At 45.5% G+C, this 24,329-nt stretch overlaps 1 protein-coding gene and 1 pseudogene across 1 annotated transcript in view; both read left to right on the forward strand.

Annotated features, from left to right (window-relative positions):
• CCDC97 (coiled-coil domain containing 97) overlaps positions 1 to 24,329 on the forward strand; it is a 47,468-nt gene that overhangs the window by 19,021 nt on the left and 4,118 nt on the right. Inside the window, exon 4 of the mRNA XM_078661057.1 lies at positions 382 to 511. Coding sequence (XP_078517183.1) covers positions 382 to 511 — 130 coding nt within the window. The remainder of the gene's footprint in view (positions 1 to 381; positions 512 to 24,329) is intronic.
• Positions 11,654 to 12,709, forward strand: LOC144783038 (dynein axonemal assembly factor 10 pseudogene; annotated as a pseudogene).

Below are 24,329 nucleotides of genomic sequence, written 5' to 3' on the forward strand. Positions count from 1 at the left end.
GGGTAAAAAATGTCCATAAAGACTCCCGTGATCATGAGACGCGAGAAACTTGAGGGTAAACCAGATAATGTTAAGAACTCCAGCTCTATTAGGACCTCACTTCTAGGTTTGAGAAATCCAGACTCCTGTCATCTCAGCCAACATTAAAAGTAGTGGGGCTCAATATTGTGCTAGTATAGTAAGGCATACTCCTCACTATCAACTGACTTAAGTAACATTTTGTGTAGCCTTCCATCATTCTCTCTGGTTCTGTGCCTAATCATTTACTAGATCCATTGGTGACCTTCCACATCATCATGGCGCCCACATTTTGTTGAATTGGCAGTATTGATTTTGGTGGTGATATGCAACACTGATATGGGCTGTGTGTATTTCTTTCAGAAGAGTCAACCCACACAGAAGACGAAGATTGTGTCCCAGATGGGGATGAGAAGGCTATGATGAGAGAAGAGTTTGTGAGCCGGATGCATCAGTGTTTCTTGGATGGAAAGGACAGGGATTTTGATTACAGGTGAGTTATTGTTTTCCTGTCTCCACAATGTAGATACATCTGTAGTAAATCTTAAAAGGAAGGCCTGTGAATGTATTCATGTTGCACTATGCCCTTGACCACTTCGCACTCGTCTGACCTAGGGCTATCTTCCTGGAACTGTTAGAGGTTTTCAAACTTTGATATAAGCTTAACTTTAGCCCAGGCTCCCGACAGCTGTGCCTCAAAGTGAAATAAGTACAGCCCCCTTGAGCAAGTAATTAATTTGGGCTTTGAGGAGATCCTGCACACCAGTGTTGGGAAAGAAGTTTGCCAGGGGCCGAACCCTTGTGGATCACCTCAATTGCGGCGGGTGTGCCCTGAAGTTTAAAAGAATCCTTGCTTTTATGATTGACTGGAAAAGAAGCCAACTCGTTGCCTGCTAAAATGACCTGCACAAGGCCCAGGTGACTGACTTTAGCCATGAGATCCTTGCAATCCAGCTGGCGAGAGCCACTTAATCAATATAATCCTCTACTTGGGTTGCGGAGCTGTGTACACTTTCCTGCAAACCTAGCCTGCTGGTTAACTCCAGAGTCTGTATCTGCCCTGTCTAGCTCCAGTAGCACACAGACATTTTACCTCCACATCTGCCATTGGGGTGGTGTCCCCTTCAACCACATTCCGAAACAATCAGACCTATCTGCAGCTCAACTGTTATGGAAGTATTATTTTTTTAAATTGACGGCAGACCCCCTTCTTAAATCACTGTTGGTACTCCCGGAGTGGAACAGTCGTCACAGGTCCTTAATTTACCCCGTATCGGTGGAAAACACTTGGCAGACTCATTTTGAGATATGGGCCCCTGAAGTGTGGTACCTCTGGAGGATGCCTATGGGATGAAGAGACCTTTCAGCTTTTGTCTCCCATTTAAATGGCAAAGAGTGTGATATCAGTTCGACCCCTATTAGGTCTCACTGTGAAGAGTAAATGAAAAGCACATAAGAGTGTCCCTGAAAGTACACAATTTAAGGGGGAAGCAACCAGGGGAAAAATACAGTAATATTAAACACAAACACTCCCCCACTCAATGTTCTTAGTGATTGGTAATGTATCCAGAATAATATGTCCTACAAAACATGTGATTTAGGTCCTTTTATTATCAAAAAATATATATCATTATTTTTGTTAAGGTATTTTTTTTATCTTTATAAAATTACATGTTCAAACATGCTGCATATACTAAACAATTCACAGCATTGTACATAGATGTTATGTTATGTTATGGGTTTGTTGAGCGCGACAGCTGCCCAAGCAACGGGGCGTCCCGGCGCTAAGAACCATAGCATAGCCTACATGGAGGGGGAAGGGAGGGCGGAAGCTTACAGTAGTGGGAACAGGTGAGTTTTCATTGCTTTGCGAAAAGCGGACAGGTTGTCAAGGCGGCGGATATTCAGGGGAAGGGAGTTCCAGAGTTTAGCTCCCAATAGTCTGAAGGAGCGACCTCCGATTCGGCAGAGTTTCGTGCGGGGGACCACTACTAAGTGTTGACCCATGGAGTGAAGATTGTGTTGGGGGGTGTAGGGTGTTAGAAGCGGACGGAGGAGTTCGGGGCCATCAGTTTTGAGGATTTTGAAGGCGGTGGTAAGGGCCTTAAATTGAGTACGGGCTTCCACAGGAAGCAAAGCAAAGCCCCAAAAAACACATTATAAAAAACATACAGTGACTGTACATGTCTCCAAAATAACAAACACCAACAGGAACATTTAGTGGCAAAACAATACAGTGATGGAATGGGCTACAATGAACATACAAACAACATTACATACAATGTTTAGAAGATACAGAAAAACTGCGCCGACGCGCGTTTCGGTGGTACCGTGTATTAAAACACTCCATCAGGGCGCTGAATTCATAGTTTATGCAGTGGTCAATTTATGTGTTTTTTGGGGCTACGCTTTGATCTATGTACAATGTTATGAATTGTTTAGTATATGCAGTATGTTTGAACATGTAATTTTGTAAAGATAAAAAATACCTTAACAAAAGTAATGATATATTTTTTGAAAATATAAGGACCTACATCACATGGTTTGTGGGGCATATTATTCTGGATACATTACCAATTACGAAGAGCATTGAGTAGGGGAGTGTTTGTGCTCACTGTGAAGAGTGACATTACTTGGCAAAAATGACCACTCCACAAATAGCCCTGTTTAACAGGACATTGAATTTCTGAATTAAGCTTGGTCCATGTAACCTCATACTTTACATTTTTGCATGATGGCTCATGCCACAAGCTGAAACTAATTCAGTGTGTTGTTTAACCAGAGGACTCCTCCGCGGAACACAGCTGCAGGATCTGTTGCATCAATATTACAGAATTGGATCCATTGCAATTCATGGACTGTGAAGCATGCAAGGAGGTGCCTAATCTCCTTTCTTTAAATGAGGCTTCACTATATTAGAATGTCAGTGTGTGCTTTTGTTGAGACAAGTGATGCACTCTCAGGAGTGATTTTCCAGGCAGGAGATGCAAGTATGTGATTGGCAGTTAAAGAGGGCATGTAGTAAAACACTAGAATATTTGGGAGTGAGTCGTTCAGAAGAGTGAAAACATAGAGGTCACTGAGAGCGTACAGCAAGAATTGGGAAGTGTGGTAGATAAAATGCATGCAGTCCAATATTAATTGTAACGGTTGTTTATTTGCCCATCACAGTCGGAGGTTCCCCGCCTATTCCAACCATAATATGTCCCGGCGCGGTCGTCATGAGCTCGCATCGAATGCCACGGTGTGTATTCCATGTGTCCCCTGAAGACGGCGCACAAGACTGCCACGGGATGTGGCATGAAAACTAAGCAAAAGCATAAATTACAACAGAAAGTTGATTGGAGTTTACGGCCAGGAATTTATCTCAAAAACACATATTCTAGATTGAGGAGGTAGTGGGTATAAGCATGGGCATAGTTAGCAAGCATTGGTAATGCATCAGTATCACCTATTTAGTGAATAAAGAGCTGTTTTCATGAATCATCGTCTGGGAGAAGGAAAGCGCGCCCTGGCATTTAACACGGGCGTGGAGAGGATGTGGCGCAACAGCCAGAGCTGCTGACTCGGGAGCTGAGGATCCCTGTTCAAGTCTCGGCGGCGCCGCGCAACATCCTGTGATTTTATGCAAATCACGAAATCTCGCGGGTGATAAATTGTTATATAAATATGCGGCAAGGGTAAAAGGCAAACGTTACGAAAATATAGTTCCACCAAAGTGGATGTTAACAATATGTCGACGGCGGGAAACTGATAAGAGAAGCAGGTAAGAAACGAGCATTGGTAAATGCAGGAAAACATGCTACAGCCAATAGAAATGGAAGAAAGGTAAGTGGCACGCACAGGTACCAGGGAGAAGCCCTTTTAAGTTTATAGTGAGAAGCCCTTTTAAGTGTACAGCACAAGTGATGTGCAGGCGAAACCTTAAAACTGTACATAGAAACAAAGGAGACTACAGAGAGGAAAGGGAAGCCAGCAGAGAGAAGCTAATGAATTGTTGATCAGATTTATCGAGGGTAGCTTGACTAAAGCTAGATTAAAAGATTTTCAACCTAATTTGAAGGTTGGAAGAGAGTATTGCGGACGTTTGTTTGGGTGATACTTATAACATTTGTCAAAGGTAGCTTGCCTAAACCTAGATAAAACATTTTAAACTTAATTAGAAGGGCGGAAGAGAGTATAGAGGAAGTTTAAGAAAAGAGAGACAAACATATGTATATACTCAAAATGGGTGGAGATGTGGTGTTCACACACATTTTAATCTGTTATGGGGAAACGTTTTCTGACAGCCCAATTGCGTGCTGTCTTTTTAGAAACACACATGCAAAGCTACATAGAAATAATGCTGGAAAAAAAACCACAAGCTTGTGATAAGTCCACAGTGATTCCAAGAGGCCGATTTCCTAGAGGAGCACATGCGCGCTGCGCTAGGCTCGACCTAAAAAGGGCTCAGCTGAGCCAGCCTTAAGTGGGGGCCACTCAGGACACTGAAAGGTAATGGTTCTCATGTACAGCTCTGCAATCTCACCATGTTTAACTTTAATTTAAAACCCTTTACCCGCACAACCTCTGTTTTTTCCTAATTTGTATGTAAATCATTACTCTTACTTCTCACCCCTTCTAAGGAGGTGTTTAATTATTTTATTTTCTTGTAATGTTTTTATCCAACAAAACATATAAATACATATCATATATCGAGAAAAAAGTTATTCACAAATAAAAAATATTGATGCATATAATAGTTCTTAAAAACTTAACAATAAAAACTTTCAGAAGGCAATAAGTACAAGACAAGTGTAAAACTTATTTTTGCATGACATCTAAAATCACAGTTTTGATAATACATGGGCCAAGTGAGCCATAAAAACTTTGTTGAATAAAGTGCATCATAAATTAATCTGTATTATTTTAGGCCATGCATAAAAAGGTTTAAACATCAATTAAAAAGGCAGGACATTTAAATGAGAGCAGTGTGTTCTTAGGTCATAACCGAATGCCCGATCTCTTCCTTAATAGCCAGACTCAGAATAGATAGCAACTGAGACTATAAAGGGGCTGGTGGCTGTCCGAAGGATTCGGTAGGCCGCTTTACAGTGTCTCACACCTAGAGTAATGCAAATTGTCTTAATCCGGGTCTGTCCCGGTTTTACATAGGCGGGACAAAAAAATAGTACATGTTCAACGTCCTCAATCATTTTGTTACAAAATTCACAGAATGGAGATTTGGTTCAGATGGATTTTCAGTTACAATTGAACTTGTTGGCTGACCGTGTACCAAACCTGAATTTTATGAACAATGGGCCTGGCCTGGCGCGGTTGGATTGCGTCCATATATGGTCCATTGCAAGTGCAGGTATAATAGATAAAGTCTCTCACCAACCCCCTGAATTGACGTTACAATGGAAAGCAGCGATCATGCTGAACCAAAATGCTACTTTTACTACAGCATTAGCACTATTGGTAATTAATGAGGGGTTGCTCCAGTATGTACTTAAACCTATATCAATAAAAAGGGATTTAATGTACGAGAACCATGGGATAATCTGCGCTTGGGCCGAGTTCAGGACTTCTTCTGCGGTGAGCAATCTTGGTGTAGCTCGGGAGTTGACCACAACCCAACCCAGATAAGAAAGGGTTTTAAAGATGTTACTTCACCATTCCTTTTGAGCACTGTGTCAAGGAATAATGAGATAACAGGGGTGATCTGGGGCAAACTGAATAAGGATCTTCAGAAACTGTTTTGGACCAGAGTTGCTGTCTTGGGCCAAAGTCAAAGCCGCCCATAGGTACATAAAGACCATCTCCAGATGCTGCTTGGAAAGCCTAAGGTTTTTCTAGATAATAAGACTGAGTAGAAAAATATGGTTGATTGTACTCACCCTGGTGCGAACGTCTGCCTGGAAAGGAGATAGAATGCTAGCATTATCTATCCAATCAAGTAATTTAGCAAAGACTTGGTGGCAGAACACCTTCTGTATTATCAATTAAACTGATAGGCCAATAATTACTAGGGATTGTTCCGTCACCCTTTTTAGGTTTCGCCTGGCGTAGCATTGCGCAGCAGTGTTCGCGCAGGGGAAATCTTATGTTTACCAGTACGGGGCTTTGCCCCGCCTCTCTCTTCCATTGGCTAGCTCCATAAATGGAGGCTAGCCATTGGAAGAGAGATCTGTCTGTTATTCTCCGAGCAGATTCGTGGGCGTTCCGGAGAATTTTTCTCATCCCGCCCCTTTTAGAACGTCATGCAGCTGTGGGCGGATGTTATTTTTTTTTGGGGGGGACAGCATGTTGTGTTCAGTTCATCGTGGCTTTTGCAGTAGTGGGCTGCGCGATTTCTGTTGCCGGGATGTGTTCCTCGATTTGCGAGCAGGTAAGCAGCATTTTCTTATAATTCTATTGTAACTTTGTACGGCTTTCCGTTTTTGTTGTCTCTGTGTATTGTTGTGGCTTCTCTCCGTCTTGTCGTTTCCGTGTATCGCCGCCCACAGAATTGGTGTAAACTCGTGGCTGTCGTCTTTGTTTGCCGTCTTTGCGTGGCTCGTCCCCCTCACCCCTCGTTGCTTGTTCTGACTTTGTAACGCAATTATCTCCAAGGTTGTGATACTGCATCCGCCGGCACCGTTTGTGGTGGTGGTGGGTATTTGCTGTCTTAAACGTGGTTATGGGCGACATAGCAGTTAACTAGTGTATGCGATTATTTAACGCTGAGGGGGGCTCTACACAGCCATTGCGCTGGATGCTGAGGGTGGACACAAGCAGACGACTGGCCCGGTGTGCTCACACTTCTGGGATGCCCTCCAGAGTCTCCCCCGCAGCACCGCAGGTCCGATCACTCGGGAGCCGCCGGGCCTCACAAGGTCGACCGGGGCACACCCGCTATCCGCTTTGTCGTCTTATTTTTGGCCAGATAGTTTCATTCGCGAGAGAACCTAGTTTCTGCAAGGGTATCACTTATTTATACAGTTTCTAATACTACTTATTATATGCTCTACATGGCAGCTTCAAGGCGCTTTGATATTGCTAAAAAATCGGCATACAGGCAGAGTCGCTACGACATTAGACACAGTGCACAGCCGAAACCCCACAATGCCAGTCTAATGCACAGATGTCTGGGACACTGCAAGGCTTTCACGTTTTCACGGAGGGTTTGTGCTTGCTTGTCCAACGTGGGCTTCTGTACGCTTTGTAATTGCTATTGGTTGTTGAAGATGTTGTTGATAATTCTTAATTTTGTCATCATAGAGAGAGTTTTAGCAAATTCAGATATGGATGTTCATTAATTATAGACCATTTTGCTGGTTCCAGCGAATGTACTATGTATTCTAAACACAATCAAGTTACATTTAACTTTACGCTTACGTGCACAGCTCAACGGGTGAAATTGAAGGGGGTTCTAAAGGTCGATCCTTAGCACAAAAATGACCTCATAGTTTTGATGAGTTGATAATTCGGGTGATATGTGATCATGTGCCTAAATGACTAAAATAACAGGTGTAGTCCAGGATAAATGGATTCTAAAGCCAGCATCCCCGCTTGATCAACAGTGTGATCCTCAGCAAATTTTTTGCCGTCCTGTGCTTCACTTTCGCTGTATAAAAACGGTATAATATTGCGAAGCCAGGGTGCGCCTTTCTAAAAGTGCGCTGGCTCATCATGTGCTCTGTTTTTTGTGCCTTTACAACCTGCTCCCTCTCAAAACCGTGCACATGTTTACAATTCTGTAACGTGGCTCCTTTCAAAGAAAATAAGGCACACCCAGAGACACTAGAGCCCTGCTCGATTCAGAGCACATCTCTCTCGCATGCTTCATTTTCCCGTCAGCTACCCATCACAGCGCTTAGAAACTAGCGATCTCGCGGTCGGCACTATGCTAGTATACCTGACACACGCAGTTGTGTTTTGCAGGGCTGGACAGTGAGCCGGGTTGAGAAGCACGTGTTCTACTATCTGCACCCCCTCTGTTTCTGCTGCTCTGATGTCATTTATTTCTTGCAATGTAAAACGTGGCTCGTAATAATACCCCGCCTGTGGGACCAGCTCACAGAAAGAGTGGTGCACACCGGGCTATTCAAAGTCACTATACAATCCGTGTACCTCTTCTGTAGTAATCTATACAACCCGTGTGCCTATAGTGATCCGAGAACCAAGGTATCCCTTAACCTCAACACCTTACTTCTGTGTTAACGTAGAAAAAGCACTTCTTCTTAGATATGCATGTATTGTAATACAACACTTACTAAAGTTTAGCACCTGGATCTGTTACGCCCCTCTCCTCTATGACCACACACCACTTTCAAAGTGTTTTGTATATCTCAGACTCATGCTCTTTACCTGCACAGAAGGAGCCCTCCCCTCCCACTGCTGGGCGCGCCTCGGCACAGAGGCACTTGTCACTTAAGCTGCACTCCTTCGCTCTATCCCAGACTTGCCTTGCGTGCGTCTGTGTGTGTGTGTGTGTGTGTGTGTGTGTGTGGGGGGGGCTCTGTGTGTGTGTGTGGGGCTCTGTGTGTGTGTGTGTGGGGCTCTGTGTGTGTGTGTGGGGGGCTCTGTGTGTGTGGGGGGCCAAGGGAGACAATGACCCTGTCCACCTGACAATCTCACAGGTCCACAAAAAGTTGCTTGTGCTTGCTGTCCTGCCCCCCCCTCGTTGCTTGTGCTTGCTGTCCTGCCCCCTGTTGCTTGTGCTCGCTGTCCTGCCCCCCTTGCTGTCCTCCCCCCTCGTTGCTTGTGCTTGCTCCCCTGCCCCCCGTTGCTTGTGCTCGCTGTCCTGCCCCCCTTGCTGTCCTGCCGTTGCTTGTGTTTGCTCCCCTGCCCCCCGTTGCTTGTGCTTGCTGTCCTCCCCCCTCAGTGCTTGTTCCCCTGTCCCCCGTTGCTTGTGCTCGCTGTCCTGCCCCCTTGCTGTCCTGCCGTTGCTTGTGCTTGCTCCCCTGCCCCCCGTTGCTCGTGCTTGCGCCCCCCACCTCCTCATTGCTTGTGCTTGCTGTCCTGCCCCCTCGTTGCTTGTGCTTGCTCTCCTGCCCTGCTATTGGCATTGTAAATGACAATGCCATTTATTTATGTTTTAAAAAAACATAAATAAAAATAATGTCATGAGCAAAGCCAATAGCTCTAACTTTTGCAAAGGCGAAACATTGCATTGTAAATGCTTGTTGAACAATGAAATTATCTCAGCACTGTACTACAAGTCTGCAATTTTTCCTCCTGCCATGATCCTGTTTGTCAGTGCATTTATATAAGGGCCCATATTGTACGCTCAGAGAAAAACAAGTCGTCTGTAACGTTGTTGGGACCCAGAACCTTCCCAGGACTGAATGGCTTTAGGAGTATCATCTAATGCAGAGGTCTTCAAACTTTTTTTAATTGAGCCCCCCCAGCTGAATTATTTTAGATGTTGGGCGTCCCCACCAACTGTCAGAAATTTCTGGAATCTTGTACACCATATAATCGACCGCCATCCGCATATCCCAGGCCATATTTGGCAAATAACTGATTGAACCTACTACATCCACAGCCACTTAGAAACATTAGCTCAAAACTTTACTGCTTGAAGCTTAACAATGGGCATTGTACATCTCAGTAGAAAAAAACAAATTAGAATGTCGTTCAGCACATTAATCCTTGCGCATAATGTTCATATCGTTAGATTTCTGAAACCATTTCTATATATCTTATTAAAAAGGAGAAAGAAAGTGAGATCATTGGTTCCTTGCTATATAGATTACCATGGAGTACACCAGTTTCATGGTTCAGGAAGTTTCAAACTTTCCCTTCCTGGAGGTTTAGGTGCCTTATTATTGCATGTTGTTCGGTATTCTGCAGCTTTTACTACAAATTGATGCTTTTATCTAGCCTGCTTACCCTGATTCCTCAATCTTTCCACACGTGTTCTGCTGCTGTGCCTGGGCTACTAAAAACTCTGCTGCCGCTGCTCACCCTAAGCCTGGTCTGTTGATGTTAAGTTTGGGTTATGCTAGCTTTCTCTCCGTGCCCATTCTGCCCTACATTGCTGTAAAGAGGAACTGGACTAAAGTGGACAACATAGTCAAGACTATCTCACTGAGCTCCCATGCTGACTGGGTGTACTTTTCTAAATAACTGAAAAAGCATGCTCCTAAACCTGCCTATTACCACTGTCCAGGAGCTCCATCTTGCCCTATCTTTTTAGTTGGGTACACCTTGATGCTTGTTAGGAAATCTCACTCATACGCCCCTAACATTATTGAAAAGCTATGCCTCCAAATGCACATTCCTCTGGAAGAACAAATAATATAGCAGTGCTACCAGGTATTTTTGACTCTCTTTAGCTTTATCTAAAAACAAAAGTTCTGTTGAACAAACAGGGCTTATCACCATTCCCATTGCAAGAAGACTAACTTTGTGAGTGAACCTCAATCTAGCTTATCACAAAAAAGGAGATGTCTTATCTCATGGTAGAAAGCAAGATGTCACTACTTAAATGTCTTAAATGTATCGCTGGTGGAGCTCCTTACTGACCAGCCTTTCTTAATTACTACAACGGATAATGCACGCTAAAGTAAAGGTTGCACTCCACTTCTGACTGAATCTACATACATCCAAGTGCTCAACGCCTGTGACCAACTAGTAGTGGACCCTCTCTCCCCCAGTAGGCCTAGCTACTCCATTTCCAGGCCTTACTCGGGTACCTTCATATAGTGTCTTCTGCTGCTTTCAATGGGATCATGAAGGGCAGTTACTACGAGGGCTACAATCAGTTTTTGCCCTGTCATGCCTCCAGCTGAACTACCAGCATCTGGAGTATAAACATCCAGCAGGCATAGGTGCTTTGGTGATGGAAAGGTTATACACAATTTTAAATACCTCATTGAAAAGATGGGTTGGCAGTCGCCATTGTCCTCTGCTAAAATGACTTGGGTGTGTGCATGTTGCACAGCTGTTGGGCATACCTCTTAGACCTGCTTGGAGGCCAAAAGCCAGGACACCAGAACTTTGACCCCAGTGACAATACAGGAAGAGACATCACCTGGCCTTTGACAAAGTGACATTGCGTCTTTGCTACTCAACTAAACGGCTATCATTTTATCAACCTCAGAAACATGTTTGGCTGAGTGGACCTACAGGGAATCGTACGTGTGACCATGGGATCAAAGACATTTCAGAGGAAAAAGAATGGGCCTGGCACAGCAGTCAGACAAATACACACAAGTAAATTTTTATCATGTAACTGCGCTAAGACAGCTGCACCTTATCAGTCACAGTTCTGAAAAACACGGACGGTGGATATAGTAAAAGAATACACAAACTTGTTCAATGGCGGCGGTTAAAAATCTAGTGAGCACCTGAGCATTTTCCTCCACTGGGCTCTGATCTGTATTTACAGATTTCTATATCTCACCCATTTGATGGGGAGAGGTGAGGCACAGAATAACTCCTTTTACTTTTATAGAAAACAGGCAGGCTCTCTGTGTGTATGCACATGTGCAGTTTTTTTGTGGTCGTTTACAGTGATCATAGACACTGAAGAGTGCTCCAGTTCTTGCTGGTAGGTATAGCGCACCAAGTCGTTCTTCTGTGCCCAAAGCTGAGGGCGGAGCGTTGCTCATGTATTGTTGTCAAGAGCCGAGGCATAGGGGTTCCGACTGCCATAACTGCCACCATGTGCAGCCCACTGGAGAAGCCGCAGATCTGCCACATCCAGAAGTCGCTTAACTACACTGTCTTTGATTGCAAGTGGCTGCCGCACAGTGCCCGTTTCTTTTGTTTGGGCAACTACACACGGGACACCGGCGTACTACAGATCTACGAAATCCAGCACGGAGGGGTGCAGCTGTTGAGCGAGCTAGAAAAAGCACAAGCCCATCAAATGTGGAACATTTGGTGCTTCAGTGCTACAGCATCGGTATCTTGCTACAGGAGATTTTGATGAAAACCTCAATGTGTGGAATTTGGAAGCAGCAGAAATCCCAGTTTACGGTGAAGGAGCGCCAGAAATTGTTACTGGGGACAGAGATGGAACTGTGAAGATATGGGATACTAGACAAAAAGGTATACCAGTCGCCAACATGGAATCTGGAGAAGGATAAACTAAGAGAGACTTTTGGACTGTAGCGTTCGGACATGCATGCAATCAACAAGAACGTGCTGTCTGTGCAGGATATGACAGTGGTGATATTAAGCTGTTTGACCTAAGAACCATGTCTCTTCGGTGGGAAACTAACATTAAGAATGGGGTTTGCAGTGTCGAGTTCGACGGGAAGGATATAATAATGAATAAACTGGTGGCCCCTTCATTGGAAGGGAAGTTTCACGTTTTTGACATTAGAACCCAGCATCCCAAAAAAGGTTTTGCTTCTCTTGTAGTAAAGGCTCACAAATCCACAGTTTGGCAAGTTCGCCACCTGCCACAGAACAGAGATATATTTATGACAACAGGAGGAGCTGGGAGTCTGCATCTTTGGAAGTATGAGTATCCCGCTCAGCGGACGCAGAAAGATTCTGAAGGCGTGAAGGCGTGGAGGAGAGGGTCGCAGGATCCGTCGCTCTTCTGCAGAATGTAACTGTCCGTACAGCCCATTGCTAGCATTGAATGTAACTGTCCGTACAGCCCATTGCTAGCATTGACTGTAGCCCGGACAAACCAGGGCTGTGCATCTGCACGTCGTTTGACCCGACCGTGCGAGTCCTCACAGTGACTAAACTTAATAAAATCTAAGGCAGATTGACGTCCAGAGAAAGCGCCACCAAAGACTGGAATGTAACCAAGGATGCTTATTTTTTTTTTTAAGTAGCTGTATATGAAATGCCGGTTAATTTTAAACGGAACTACATGTATACATACCTCTGTTGAAAGTTGGACGTTAAAGAGACCTTGTTTGATTAAGAACTTGCTGCCTAGAGGAAGCACCATAAGCAGGAAACATGTTTTCCTTTGATCCTTTTGAAATGTATATTTCGGTCAAACTTTTACAGATGTTTGTAATTGTGCGGAAGAGGGCACATTTTCTTACCGTTTGGAATTGCTGTCATGTCTTAACACAAGGGCAGCCAATGTGCCCTACAGGCAGAGGCACAACTAGGGCCAAATCTCGGGCGGGTGGGGGCTCGAATTTATTTTTGGGGGGGGGGGGGCTGATTATTCCATCAACATGCAGAGTGGAGATGCAGGGTCTCTAAGAAGCCGTGAAAAAATAACAAAGGCGTCATTAAAAAGCAAATGGTCTTTAAAAGACCTGTGAAGTGCTCGGGTGCGGCTGTGTGTGTCCCCGGGAAGCGGTCTCATCCCGGGCTGCCACACAAGCAGGGTGGGAGAGTCGGCTGAAGCCCTTTGACCTTAATGGGGGTTGCGCGCCTGCCTGCACGTCATTGTCTGAGAGGCAGGTTTGGACCAGACCCCATTCACAATGTCAGAGTCCCCGAGAGAGCTGAAGACAGCAGACAACGTTTTTCTTTAAATTCCATGAGTATGGCACGTCGCAAATGTACTTGCGACATGGGACTGTGAGATTTTAAGGTGGAGCGTGCGCCCCCCTCAAGATGATGGCGCGCACACCCAGGGGGGCACGCCCCACAGATTGAAGAACTCTGATCTAATGTGAATTGGATGGGATCATTATCTTTAACACTTCCCAAGTCCTGTATGTCTATTTTATAAGTAGTTACTGTTGTGATGCCCAAAAAACAGTAACCATAGCAATGCCAAAGAAGACAAATATGCAAGTTTAAGATGGCTGGGCTGTTTACACATGTATGCGTTTAGCCTGCTGTTCATTGCTATATGCAAAGTGCGTCAGCAAATTTAGAACACAATTTCCCTGTGCGGTACACAATCAGGCACCCAGGTTAAAGCAACACTCTTATGTATTTTAGCATTCTTTATGGTCCGTGATGGCGAACATATATAGGATGCAATGCATCTTTCCCAAAGCTGTTATTTTCTGAAGGGCCTGTTGTACTAAGTATGTTGAGGTGGTTGATTCAGTCACAGGATTTATGTTGAGGTGGTTGATTCAGTCACAGGATTTGCGGCACCCACAGAGTGCGCGGAGTCTTGGCTACTTGCTGGGGAACTGGGATTTAGAAATCCAAATCCTACAACATTTTAAAACATATTATCTTCAGAACCATCATGCATGGAGTGATGGTGGTTCAAACAATTTTGGAATCAGGTTGAGCATCCTCTACAACTGAACATTACCATAAGCCCTAGTGTAAAAGGGGGGAAACATTTTGTCTCCCTAGAGCTACAAACCGGGGAATCTGCTTTTTATCAAAATTTAAGAGGTGTGTGTAGGCTCACCACTCGTCATAGTATTTCAGCAGTGACATGCACGCAGGGCAAAGGTGACTTCAAGATTTGTATTTGGGGTTTGGCTGATAAGACATTTCCAGCAACCGCAGTTCGTTTCCAGGGAGATGTGACAGAGCCACCTAAGCACCCGAACCGTCTGTCAGACCTTTTACATATTTATTTATTTTACATTTTGATTAAGTATAAATAGCTGTACATAGAAATGGTAGATCCCTTCTTTTCGCCTTCTCCATTGTGAGGCGCAGTACGGACTCGAAGCGCTCAGCTGCTGAGGAGGGCGCCTGGCTGAGTAGTCACACTCCGCCTTCCACGCCACATTTTGAGGTGGGACACTAAAGCCTGCGGGTGTAGAGAACTGGAGACACTATCGGAACCACCGGAGCAATCTGAAGCGTGGCCAGCGGCCGGACTACAACGCGGACACCGCTTGACCACATGCTTTGAGGCCTACCGCTCCAGCTGCCTAGCAGGCCGTCATGGGAAAAGGCGACAAAACTCAGACAAAGCTAGCGTTCGACCAGCGGCGATCGAGGACTCCATCATCTCAGGAGCCTGAGCCAACGCAGCAGAAGAAAGGACTGGAGGGCTCAATATATGAAGACATCCAAGATCTGCTGGTGACCATGGAGAAGGGCCTCCAGGACAGCATGGCGTCGATAGGCACTAAGATCGACGCCCTCACATACCGCATGGATCGTATGTCAGAGAGGGTGGACAAACACGCGGAGCGTCTCGACATGACCTAGAGACGTCTGACCGAAGTAAAAGAAGCACAGACGGAACTAGATAACGACCGAAAGCAGTTCGGGAGACTTCTCCAGGTCATACAAGATAAGTCAGAAGACTTGGAAGCTCGCTCGAGATGCTCCAACATACGCATCACGGGGATTGCGGAGATGATGACCACCCTGCTGGGAGACGACATTTTCTCACCCATTTTCATTGTGGAGAGAGCGCACCGCACGTTAGGCCGGCGCCCAAAAAACGCCCCCCCCGGGACCAATCATTGCAAAACTTTTGAATTATCGGGACAGAGACACGGCGTTGCGGGTTTCCAGAGAGAAAGTGCAGGAGGAACGGCGGCGTTTCGCTCTGTACAAGAAGCAACTCCGAGACATTGGGCTTGATTATGCCATGCTTTACCCGGCCAAACTGCGAATCAATAGACAAGGACACTCGCACTTCTTCACTGACCCTAGAGAGCTCCAAAAATCCTTGAAGGTGTGGACTAAGGAACACAGGAACAGCCCCAGGAGACAAGATGGCGACCAGGACGATAACAGCCATCTGGACGAAAAAGGAGTAGGCTACATATTTCAAAAGTGGGTCTTCCCGCTTGTGGAACTGTGGGACAGCGGATTATTTATGCAGGGACTGGGGACTATTTCACAGAGAACTCTGCTCGCTGTCCAACAACGAACTACGAGAACTACTGGGGCCTATCGATGATCCTCCGACCTAAAGCTGGGTGAGATCTTTCCATTACATTGTTGTCAGTACGCCAGCCAGAGCCCTAAACCTGCCGGGAGTAGTAGTGGCTCCCGCGTTCAGCATAATCGGACCTTCTAATCGGCCCGAACAACTGTTGGGGGGAGAGAAAATGTTGATGTGGGGGGGCACTTGAAGGTGCACTGTGGTACGCTTTAGGCTTATGTTGTCCGATACGAAAGGGGTGATGGCGCTAGGGGCGACATTGTGGTGCACTCTGGTGCAGTGCTGTTATTTGATCTCCTGGCTACCTCTGCCCTAGCGCTGTATGCACCAATGATTCCAAATGGGGACAGTTTGGGGATTCTGGGACTGTTTGCGGAGGGATGTTTTGTCATGCGAGGCCCAGTTGGGGTTGGTCTGCTGTGGGTGGGGGAGGGAAGGTTTCTGAGAAGGGGGGAATGTTACTGTACAAGTGCATACACACTGAGTTCCTCGACCACAGGTTTTAGAACGCCTAATTGCACCACAACTCAAGCTTGCGGCGGAAGCGCCTCATTACATGTCCGGATGCCACATGCACTCACTGCGCGCATTATTGCTGCTCTGCTTAAGCTATGGCTGACCACATAGGAAACACGAATCCAGTCAGGCTTAAAGCGCTCATGTGGAATGTTAGGGGTCTCAACGATCACAGGAAGGTACGCAAAGTGCTCAGCTACCTGCAGCGGCATCATGTAGACCTCGCCCTGGTTCAGGAGACTCACCTGCCTAATAATAGCACAATGCTGAAATGTAAAGGCTTGGAGGGAAATGTAGCGGGATTCACAACACACGCCAGGGGGGTCATGACATGGGTAAACCCGAAGTCAAAATTAACACAACAAACCTTGGATGCAGACACGGAGGGTAGATATGTAATCACGAGATGTATTGGTTTAGGCATGTCACTTGTAATCGTAAACACATATGGTCCCAATTTCGACTCCCTTAGAGTTTTATCAAGCACTGGCGAGCAAAATTCGACGTTACGACTCTAACGATCTTTTGTAGGGGGAGACATGAACCTCACTCTTGATCCTGCCCTTAATAGGTCTGCGGGTGCACATCGCAGACCTGCGGCGGCAGCCGTTGAACTGCAGAGTGCGATGACGTGCCTGGGCTTGGAAGACGCCTGGCGGTCCCGCAATCCACTGCAGGGGGGCTACACTCACTACTCTACGTACCATGACATACACACCAGGATTGACTATTGGCTAATCCCTGCCCTCAAGTTAGACATGATAGGTGAGTGTAGTGTACTCCCTAGGACTCTCCCAGACCACTCGCCTGTACTCTTGGGGCTTAAAACTAGGAGCACGGCCATCCCGCCATACACTTGGCGGTTCCCGCCATATTCGTTACTAGATCCGGTGTTCAGGGGGGAAATTGCGGAGGCAATTGAGGTATTCTTTGACACTAATATAGGTTCGGTGGATAGTTTTCAAACTGTCTGGGAGACCTTTAAGGTATACATACGAGGTGTGGTGATCGCCAAACATTCAGGTGTGCTGAAAGCCATTCGAAAACGGCTGGCAGAAATTGAGAAACGGCTGGAAGCCCTGGAGAAGAGACAAGTAGAGAGCGCTAATAGTGAGGTGAGCGAAGAAATTAAAACACTTCTGCGGAATTCCACGATGAGGCTGACAGAGAGGTCAAACATATGGGAAAATACGCCACTGCTAGGGTATATGGAGAACGTGATCGGCCTAGTGCTCTATTGGCTAGGGTCATAGAGGGAGGGAAAAAACGACAACAAATCAGAGTTAAAATCTGACACTGGGGAAATACTAATTGATCCAATCGACATAGCTACTGCATTTAAAACTTACTACGAGAAGCTGTACACTACTGAGAGTGGGGACCTTGAAGACTACATTGAGGAATACTTAGGCCATATTGAGATACCTGTACTAACGAACTCAGACAGGGAATTCCTTATGAAACCAATTGAACAAGACGAAATCACTGACGCTCTGGCGAGCATGAAGTCTGGGAGCGCCCCAGGGGCAGACGGTTTGACGGCGGGCTTTTACAAAACATTTCAAGATCAGCTAATTCCTTATTTGTCCGCTCTTTTTGACGATATATGTGTTGCGGGATGCATGCCCGAATCAATGAGGGAAGCTCTGATTGTTACGATCCCCAAGCCGGGTAAGCCCAGGGAGGCATGTAGCTCATATAGGCCCCTGTCTTTGCTGAATGTAGATGCCAAACTATTTGCTAAGGTTTTGGCCACTCGGCTGCCTCTCTTGGCGCCTAGTCTGGTAGCTCCGGAGCAAGCTGGTTTCATTCCGAGCAGAAACCTAACGTATAACATCCGAATGGTGTTTGGTACGATGCAACATGTACGCCAAGATAGGAAGGCCCTAGCAGTCTTCCTAGACATGGAAAAGGCCTTTGACTCGGTGGAATGGTCATTCATGAGGATGGTTTTACAGCGCATGGGACTAGAACAGCCTTTTCTACAGATGATAGGGGCTCTATACTGCAGACCACGGGCTCGAATTAGAATAAATGACCTAGTTACGGACTCCTTTATGATCACTAGAGGCACTAGGCAGGGGTGCCCACTCTCGCTTCTCCTGTACGCTCTGGTGGCAGAACCTTTGGCTTGTCCCTTAAGGGAATACCATGGCAATGAAGGTGTGTGCTTCCCGAACTACAAGATAGTGGTGTCAATGTACGCGGATGATACCTTGCTATACGTCCGCGACCCAGATAACAACCTGTCTTCGGTCCTAAGGGAAGTAGTTCGATTTGGAGCATTATCGGGACTTCGAGTAAATTGGTCGAAGTCGCTTGCATTTCCCTTGACCCTTATCACGCAGCCTACGGACATGGAGTACCACTTCACTTGGACCACGGACCCAATTAGATAACTGGGGGTTCATTTGCATACGGACCCAGAGACCATATTTAGAGCTAACTACGGCACGGCTTTCAGTAGACTGGATGACGACGTCACTGCCTGGAGCAAACTTCCGCTTTCTCTATTGGGGCGGATTGCTGTTATGAAAATGGTAGTGCTTCCCAGATTTTTGTTTTTATTTATGACTATCCCGATGGTACTTCCTAAGATATTTTTCCAGCGGCTGCAGCAGGTGATGACGAAATTTGTGTGGGCGGGTGGTCAACCCCGTGCGCAATGGTCACTACTCACCCTACCGTACAAGATGGGGGGTCTCGGAGCACCGGACCTGGAGCTGTACTATCGTGTAGCGCAGGCCGCTCATTTGCACACATGGGTACATGGGAACCGAGACATACCACACGTTAAAATGGAAACCCTGTTTGCTAGCCCTCTCTCCCTCCCACACACGATTTTTGAACCACCTGATCGCAGAACGGGGAACCTAGACTCACTAGCAGCTACGAATCATGCGTGGCATAGTCTCCTTCAGAAGCAGAATGTAGTTCTGCTGTACTCCCCCATCATGCCCATTGACTGGACTAGATGGCTGCCTCCGCTGCGAGAGAAGGGAGTGGTAGCCGAAATGCTGAAACTAAAATTAGAGACAGCTGGAAACCTGTTTCAGGACGGAGTAGTTAAGACTTGGGAACAGGTGTCGGCTGGTATCGAACCGCCATCACTCTTGACGCGCTTCCAATACTTCAAGGTTCGACAGGCTCTTTCTGACCTTCTAGGGGGCAACAAGGCGGAACCGCCAGAAGTGCAAGAACTCACATATGTCATAAGGGCGTCCTCACCACAGAAACTGCTATCTCACCTATACAGCCTATCGCAATCACACAGGGAACATACGTACACCAAAGCGCGATCGGCGTGGCAGTCAGACTTACAAACAGTATTAGATGATGACACTGGGACATATTGCTGCACCAGGAAAGTATCACTGAATGGCCGACACAGATTGGTACACTTCAAATTCCTAAATAGGATATATTACACACCGGCTAGACTTTTCAGATATTGTCTCCGCACCACAGCGGACTGTGAGAGGTGTCATGCACCAGATGCTGATTTTTTACATCTAGCGTGGCTGTGCCCGGGAATAAGTGACTTCTGGATCAAGATTTGTGAGGAAATCAGCACTGTCACAGAAGTTGCCATTCCCCCAGACCCTTTGATAGCATTATTAGGATACACCAAACAACTTCTGAGAGCAATCCGCAGACTAGCTGACATGGGGTTTTTAATTGCGCGCAGAGTAGTAGCATGCTGCTGGATGAGGGGACCAAAGCCGACACCTCAGAGATGGGCACATGACATGTTGTACTGCTGTACGCAATCCGAGAACTATAGTGAACTCCTTCCCCCAACCAGCAGACCCAAGAACTTCTGGGGGCTATACCATACTTATCTGGCAACACGGGCGAGCAGCACTGCCGCAGCGGAGCCGCAGGAAACCTAAAGCTGACTGCTGGTCTGCCAGACCTGGGATTGTTGAGCACTCTTTTGATTTAGGCGCCGGGCGCTGTGAATTTTGACACAGGAGTTTCCTGGCGCTTCCTGGATAATTTACAATTGCACACATTCGTGCTTCCACTGCCGCCTGCCCTACAAAGTGGGTTGTTGGCTAAAAGACTGTGTAACAGCGCCAGGAAACCTCCGGTGTCAGCGCGCTCTATAAATACAGCATAAGTAACCATTGGAAACTGTGAGGACAGATGTCTGCGAAGGGGATTCACTGCAAAATTGGGGGGTGAGGGAGGGGGGAGGGGTATGTTAGCAATACTGTAACTTGTATCCGAAAGTTCTATAAATAAAAAAAAAACAAAAAAAAAAAGAAATGGTAGGTCCCTTTACTAAGAATACATAAAGCAAAAATAAGAAGGATGTTGGCTATGCACCTTTTAAGAGATACAGGCCTAAATAAGTGAGCCAGTGGACATCTCCAGCTTGGCAGGGACGAGAAGATAAAATAAGAAAAGACGAGTTAAAGTGTGTAGAGGAATGCGAGTGGGTTGAAAAACAAGGACCAAAATCATATGGAGAAGGATAGGAGAGGATAGGGGAAAGGGTATAATTGCAAAGAAATGCAGCCAGTTGGAAGGGAAAGTGAAGAAAGAAAGATTAGCAATACTAGTTGAATAAAAGTACAAATATGTTATTTAAAATTGATTTTTCTGAGACACGTTCTTGATGCTTCTCTGCTTTTCTTCAAAGAATTTCATACCCTGGACGCCACTCCTGAGAATAACTGAACTGTTGCAAATGGCTGCTTAGATTTTTCCCCTCGAGTTGAAAATGTGTTTTTTCTTCTGAGGGAATTTTTTGCTGTCGGATATTTTCTGGGAGATGCTGATGTGTCCATGTTTTTCGAGGCTCAGGATTTTGAAAATAATCCATGATAATTTGAATTTCTTTCTCGCCTGAAGTGGGAACTGTGCAATACTGTCAGAATGGAAATAATGTGATCAGTTGTTTTTTGTCCAAGACCAGTCTAAATACAGAATGCAAAATATGTTTGAGTAGTTTTAGGTTGGCTTTAATTCCTCACACAAGGGTTGTTCCTTCAGTCGATGCCAGAGTTGACCAGTGTATGAAGAACAGGATGGACGTTCGAAGGTTGAAGAAGAGGGTTTAGTTCTTTTAGCTAATCTAGATCCATCTGGAAGATTTTGCATTGTGTACAATGTGAGATGACATGGTGATGCAATTAACCGAAACCTAGCAATTTAACTTCTGGTGCCAGGGAGTTTATCAAAGTGAAAATATTTTGAACTGTGGAAAGTTGAATATAACAACATACACAAGAACCTTCTTATTTGGAGGGCTGAGAGGATGAGAGAGAAACACTGTATGGGCAACCCTCCCTTATAATATAACCACAATAAAGCAAAAATACCCAGGACAGGCCCTCAAAATATGAGAACCAGACACCCATATTAATGAGCCTTCTTACTCATTTTAGGATGTTTTGTGCCCCAATGAACAAGATGGCCTCACACACCCCTTGGATGTCATGCTTCATCATTGGCCATCCTGCGTTCCCAGAGAATGCTCTAGTGGCAGGCAGCCCTTGTTGTTTATAGAGGGACTGTTCAGGGATGTTCACGAGGAGTGGGAGATCCTAATAGGTAAAAACTCCATACACCTACGCGTGTTTTAAATTCCGTCATTTATTAATGGGTGCTGTGGAGGTGCTTAAAATAATTACTGCGCACAAAAGGAGTTAGGTCCTTGTCGGGGCTGAGGGAGGGCTGGACCGTTTTAGGTAAAGTTTTAGCCAAGACCAAATAAACAATTTCATTAAATCTGGTCCAGTATATTTATTTATACCTCTTAATCATGTATTTTTCAAACAAAAGGATTTTTCAATGACAGAGAAAGAAAACACTTTCCAAAAAATGCTTACGATCTTATTCAATCAGTAACTTACATAAAACATTACACACATATCTAAGACAATAACATCAAAAAACATCCAACAAACAATTCAAATTCCAGTTCATCAATTTTACAAAACACTAGATCATTTCCATAGTCACAGTTTCTTTCTTATTTTTTTGAAAAAACAAATTAATTCATAACAAGAGCCAACAAGGCTTTTATCTCTTGATCTAAAGACACTAGATGTACTGATTGGCTCTTGAAGGATTGTTCTTTCTCTGTCATTGAAAAATCATTTTCTTGTTTGTGTATAGATATATAAAATAATTACTGAACACAGGAAACAGTCATTACAATGCAGCAGCTTCCACGCATGCTATTGCAACGCAAGCGTTACAACGCGTCTGTCGTTACAACGCATAGACTTTACTATGCATTTTTTCTACTACGTATATGCTTTACCACGCATGCCTTTACAATGAATTTTGTTGTAGAGGTATGTATGGTGAAAGCATATGTGGAGTAAAAAACTATAGGCATAATCGTGGAAACAGCATTTTTGTTAGAGGAAACAGAGACTCTTCCACTTCCTCACAATGGCATGCACCACCCCCCTCAGATGAGCTGCCTGCACCGCATGAATCATGAGGAGAGAGGTAAGGGGGTTGGGCTTGGGGCCAGGAGGACTACTATTTTAGGGCCTCAGTGGGCAAGGGAGGTCATGCAGGGATAGTGTTTTAGGGTTTAGGGTAGGAAAAGGGCTGGGGGCACGGGGGGGTTGCGCATGGGTAGTGTTTTAGGGTTTTCGGTAAGGGAAAGGGCTGGGGGCTAGGGGGTGTCACTCAGGGGTAGGGTTTTAGGGTTTTGGGCAGGAGAAGGGCTGGTGGCCTGTGGGAATTGCTTTGGGGTAGGGTTTTCGGGTATAGGGCAGGGAATTCAGTGAAACATTTACCACGCATATGCTTTTATCAAACATGCTTTTACAACAAAGTTCGTTGTAAAAGCATGCATGTTAAAGGCATAGTCATTGAAAAAATATGCGTGGTAAAGGTGTGCGTTGTAATGCCATTCGCGTTATAATGCATGTGTGGTAGAAGCAAGCGCTACAATAGAATGCGATAGAACGTCATACAACCATTGGACACTTGAGGCACCATAATGCAACTTGTGTCCTCTCTAGGTCGACATGTTTCAGGACTAGGATCCTGTATGTCCCTTTTTAATTACTAATGGCTATGAAGGTTAATGATAGGTTCCTAAAAAGACATTAGAATTGTATACTCATTTGCTGAACGTTGTGCAGACCCCAACAATTGGGAGTGTTTAAAAACAGGCAAGACCTGCTGGTGATTTCCGTTCTCGCAGGATTCAGCCATGCCAATTGTGGGGCAGCATAACCGCCGTTTAAAAATTTGTGTGTGTATGGTGTGGTCTCACTCACACAGCATGTATATAACACAAGGTTGCACAATGGATGCAGCTCTCCTGTTTAAAATTGAACGTGGATAAGACCTAATTCATGCTCCTAGGCAACTCTCCTATCTCTAGCATAGGGCCGCTATGGCCAAAATGTTTTGGCCCCACCCCACCGGAAAAAAATCAGATTACAATTCTGGGTATGTGGCTGGACCGCTCACTGACTTTTGGATACCAAACAGACAAACTGCCAGCAACATGCTATGGCATCATGAGGATGCTTCGTAGAGTTCGCCCCCTTCTCCCGTACTTTGCAAGATGGATAATGATCCAGGCTCTCATTCTTTCACGAATGGACTATAGAAATGCACTATACCTGGGAGCCCCGAAGGTCACGATAAACAGACTTCAGATCACCCAGAATTGTGCAGCTTGTCTGCTTCTGGGTCTCTCCCATAGGCAATCAGCCAAACCCGCACTGAAGACTGTACACTGGCTGCCAATATCAGAAAGGATCAAATTCAAGGTGCTTTGTATTGCCCATAAGTCCTTTCAGGGAAGGGGACTGGTAATCGATGAGCCCCTGATCATCCGATACCAGCCAAACAGAAGCCTTCGTTCATCGAACATGCTGCTTGCAACAGTTCCAAAAATAAAGAGGGCAAGAAGTGGTGGCCGCTCCTTCGCTTATAACGTGGCTAAATTGTGGAACACCCTCCCCCTTGACATTCGACAGGAAACCAACCATCTGTCTTTCAGGAAACAACTTAAAACCTGGCTATTTTAACTTTAACTTACCACTTAGCCGAGCTGGCCTCTAGGTCCACGTTCGCAGATAGCGCT

Source organism: Lissotriton helveticus, chromosome 9 (assembly GCF_964261635.1).
Source record: "Lissotriton helveticus chromosome 9, aLisHel1.1, whole genome shotgun sequence".
In the NCBI taxonomy this organism is placed as follows: Eukaryota; Metazoa; Chordata; class Amphibia; order Caudata; family Salamandridae; genus Lissotriton; species Lissotriton helveticus.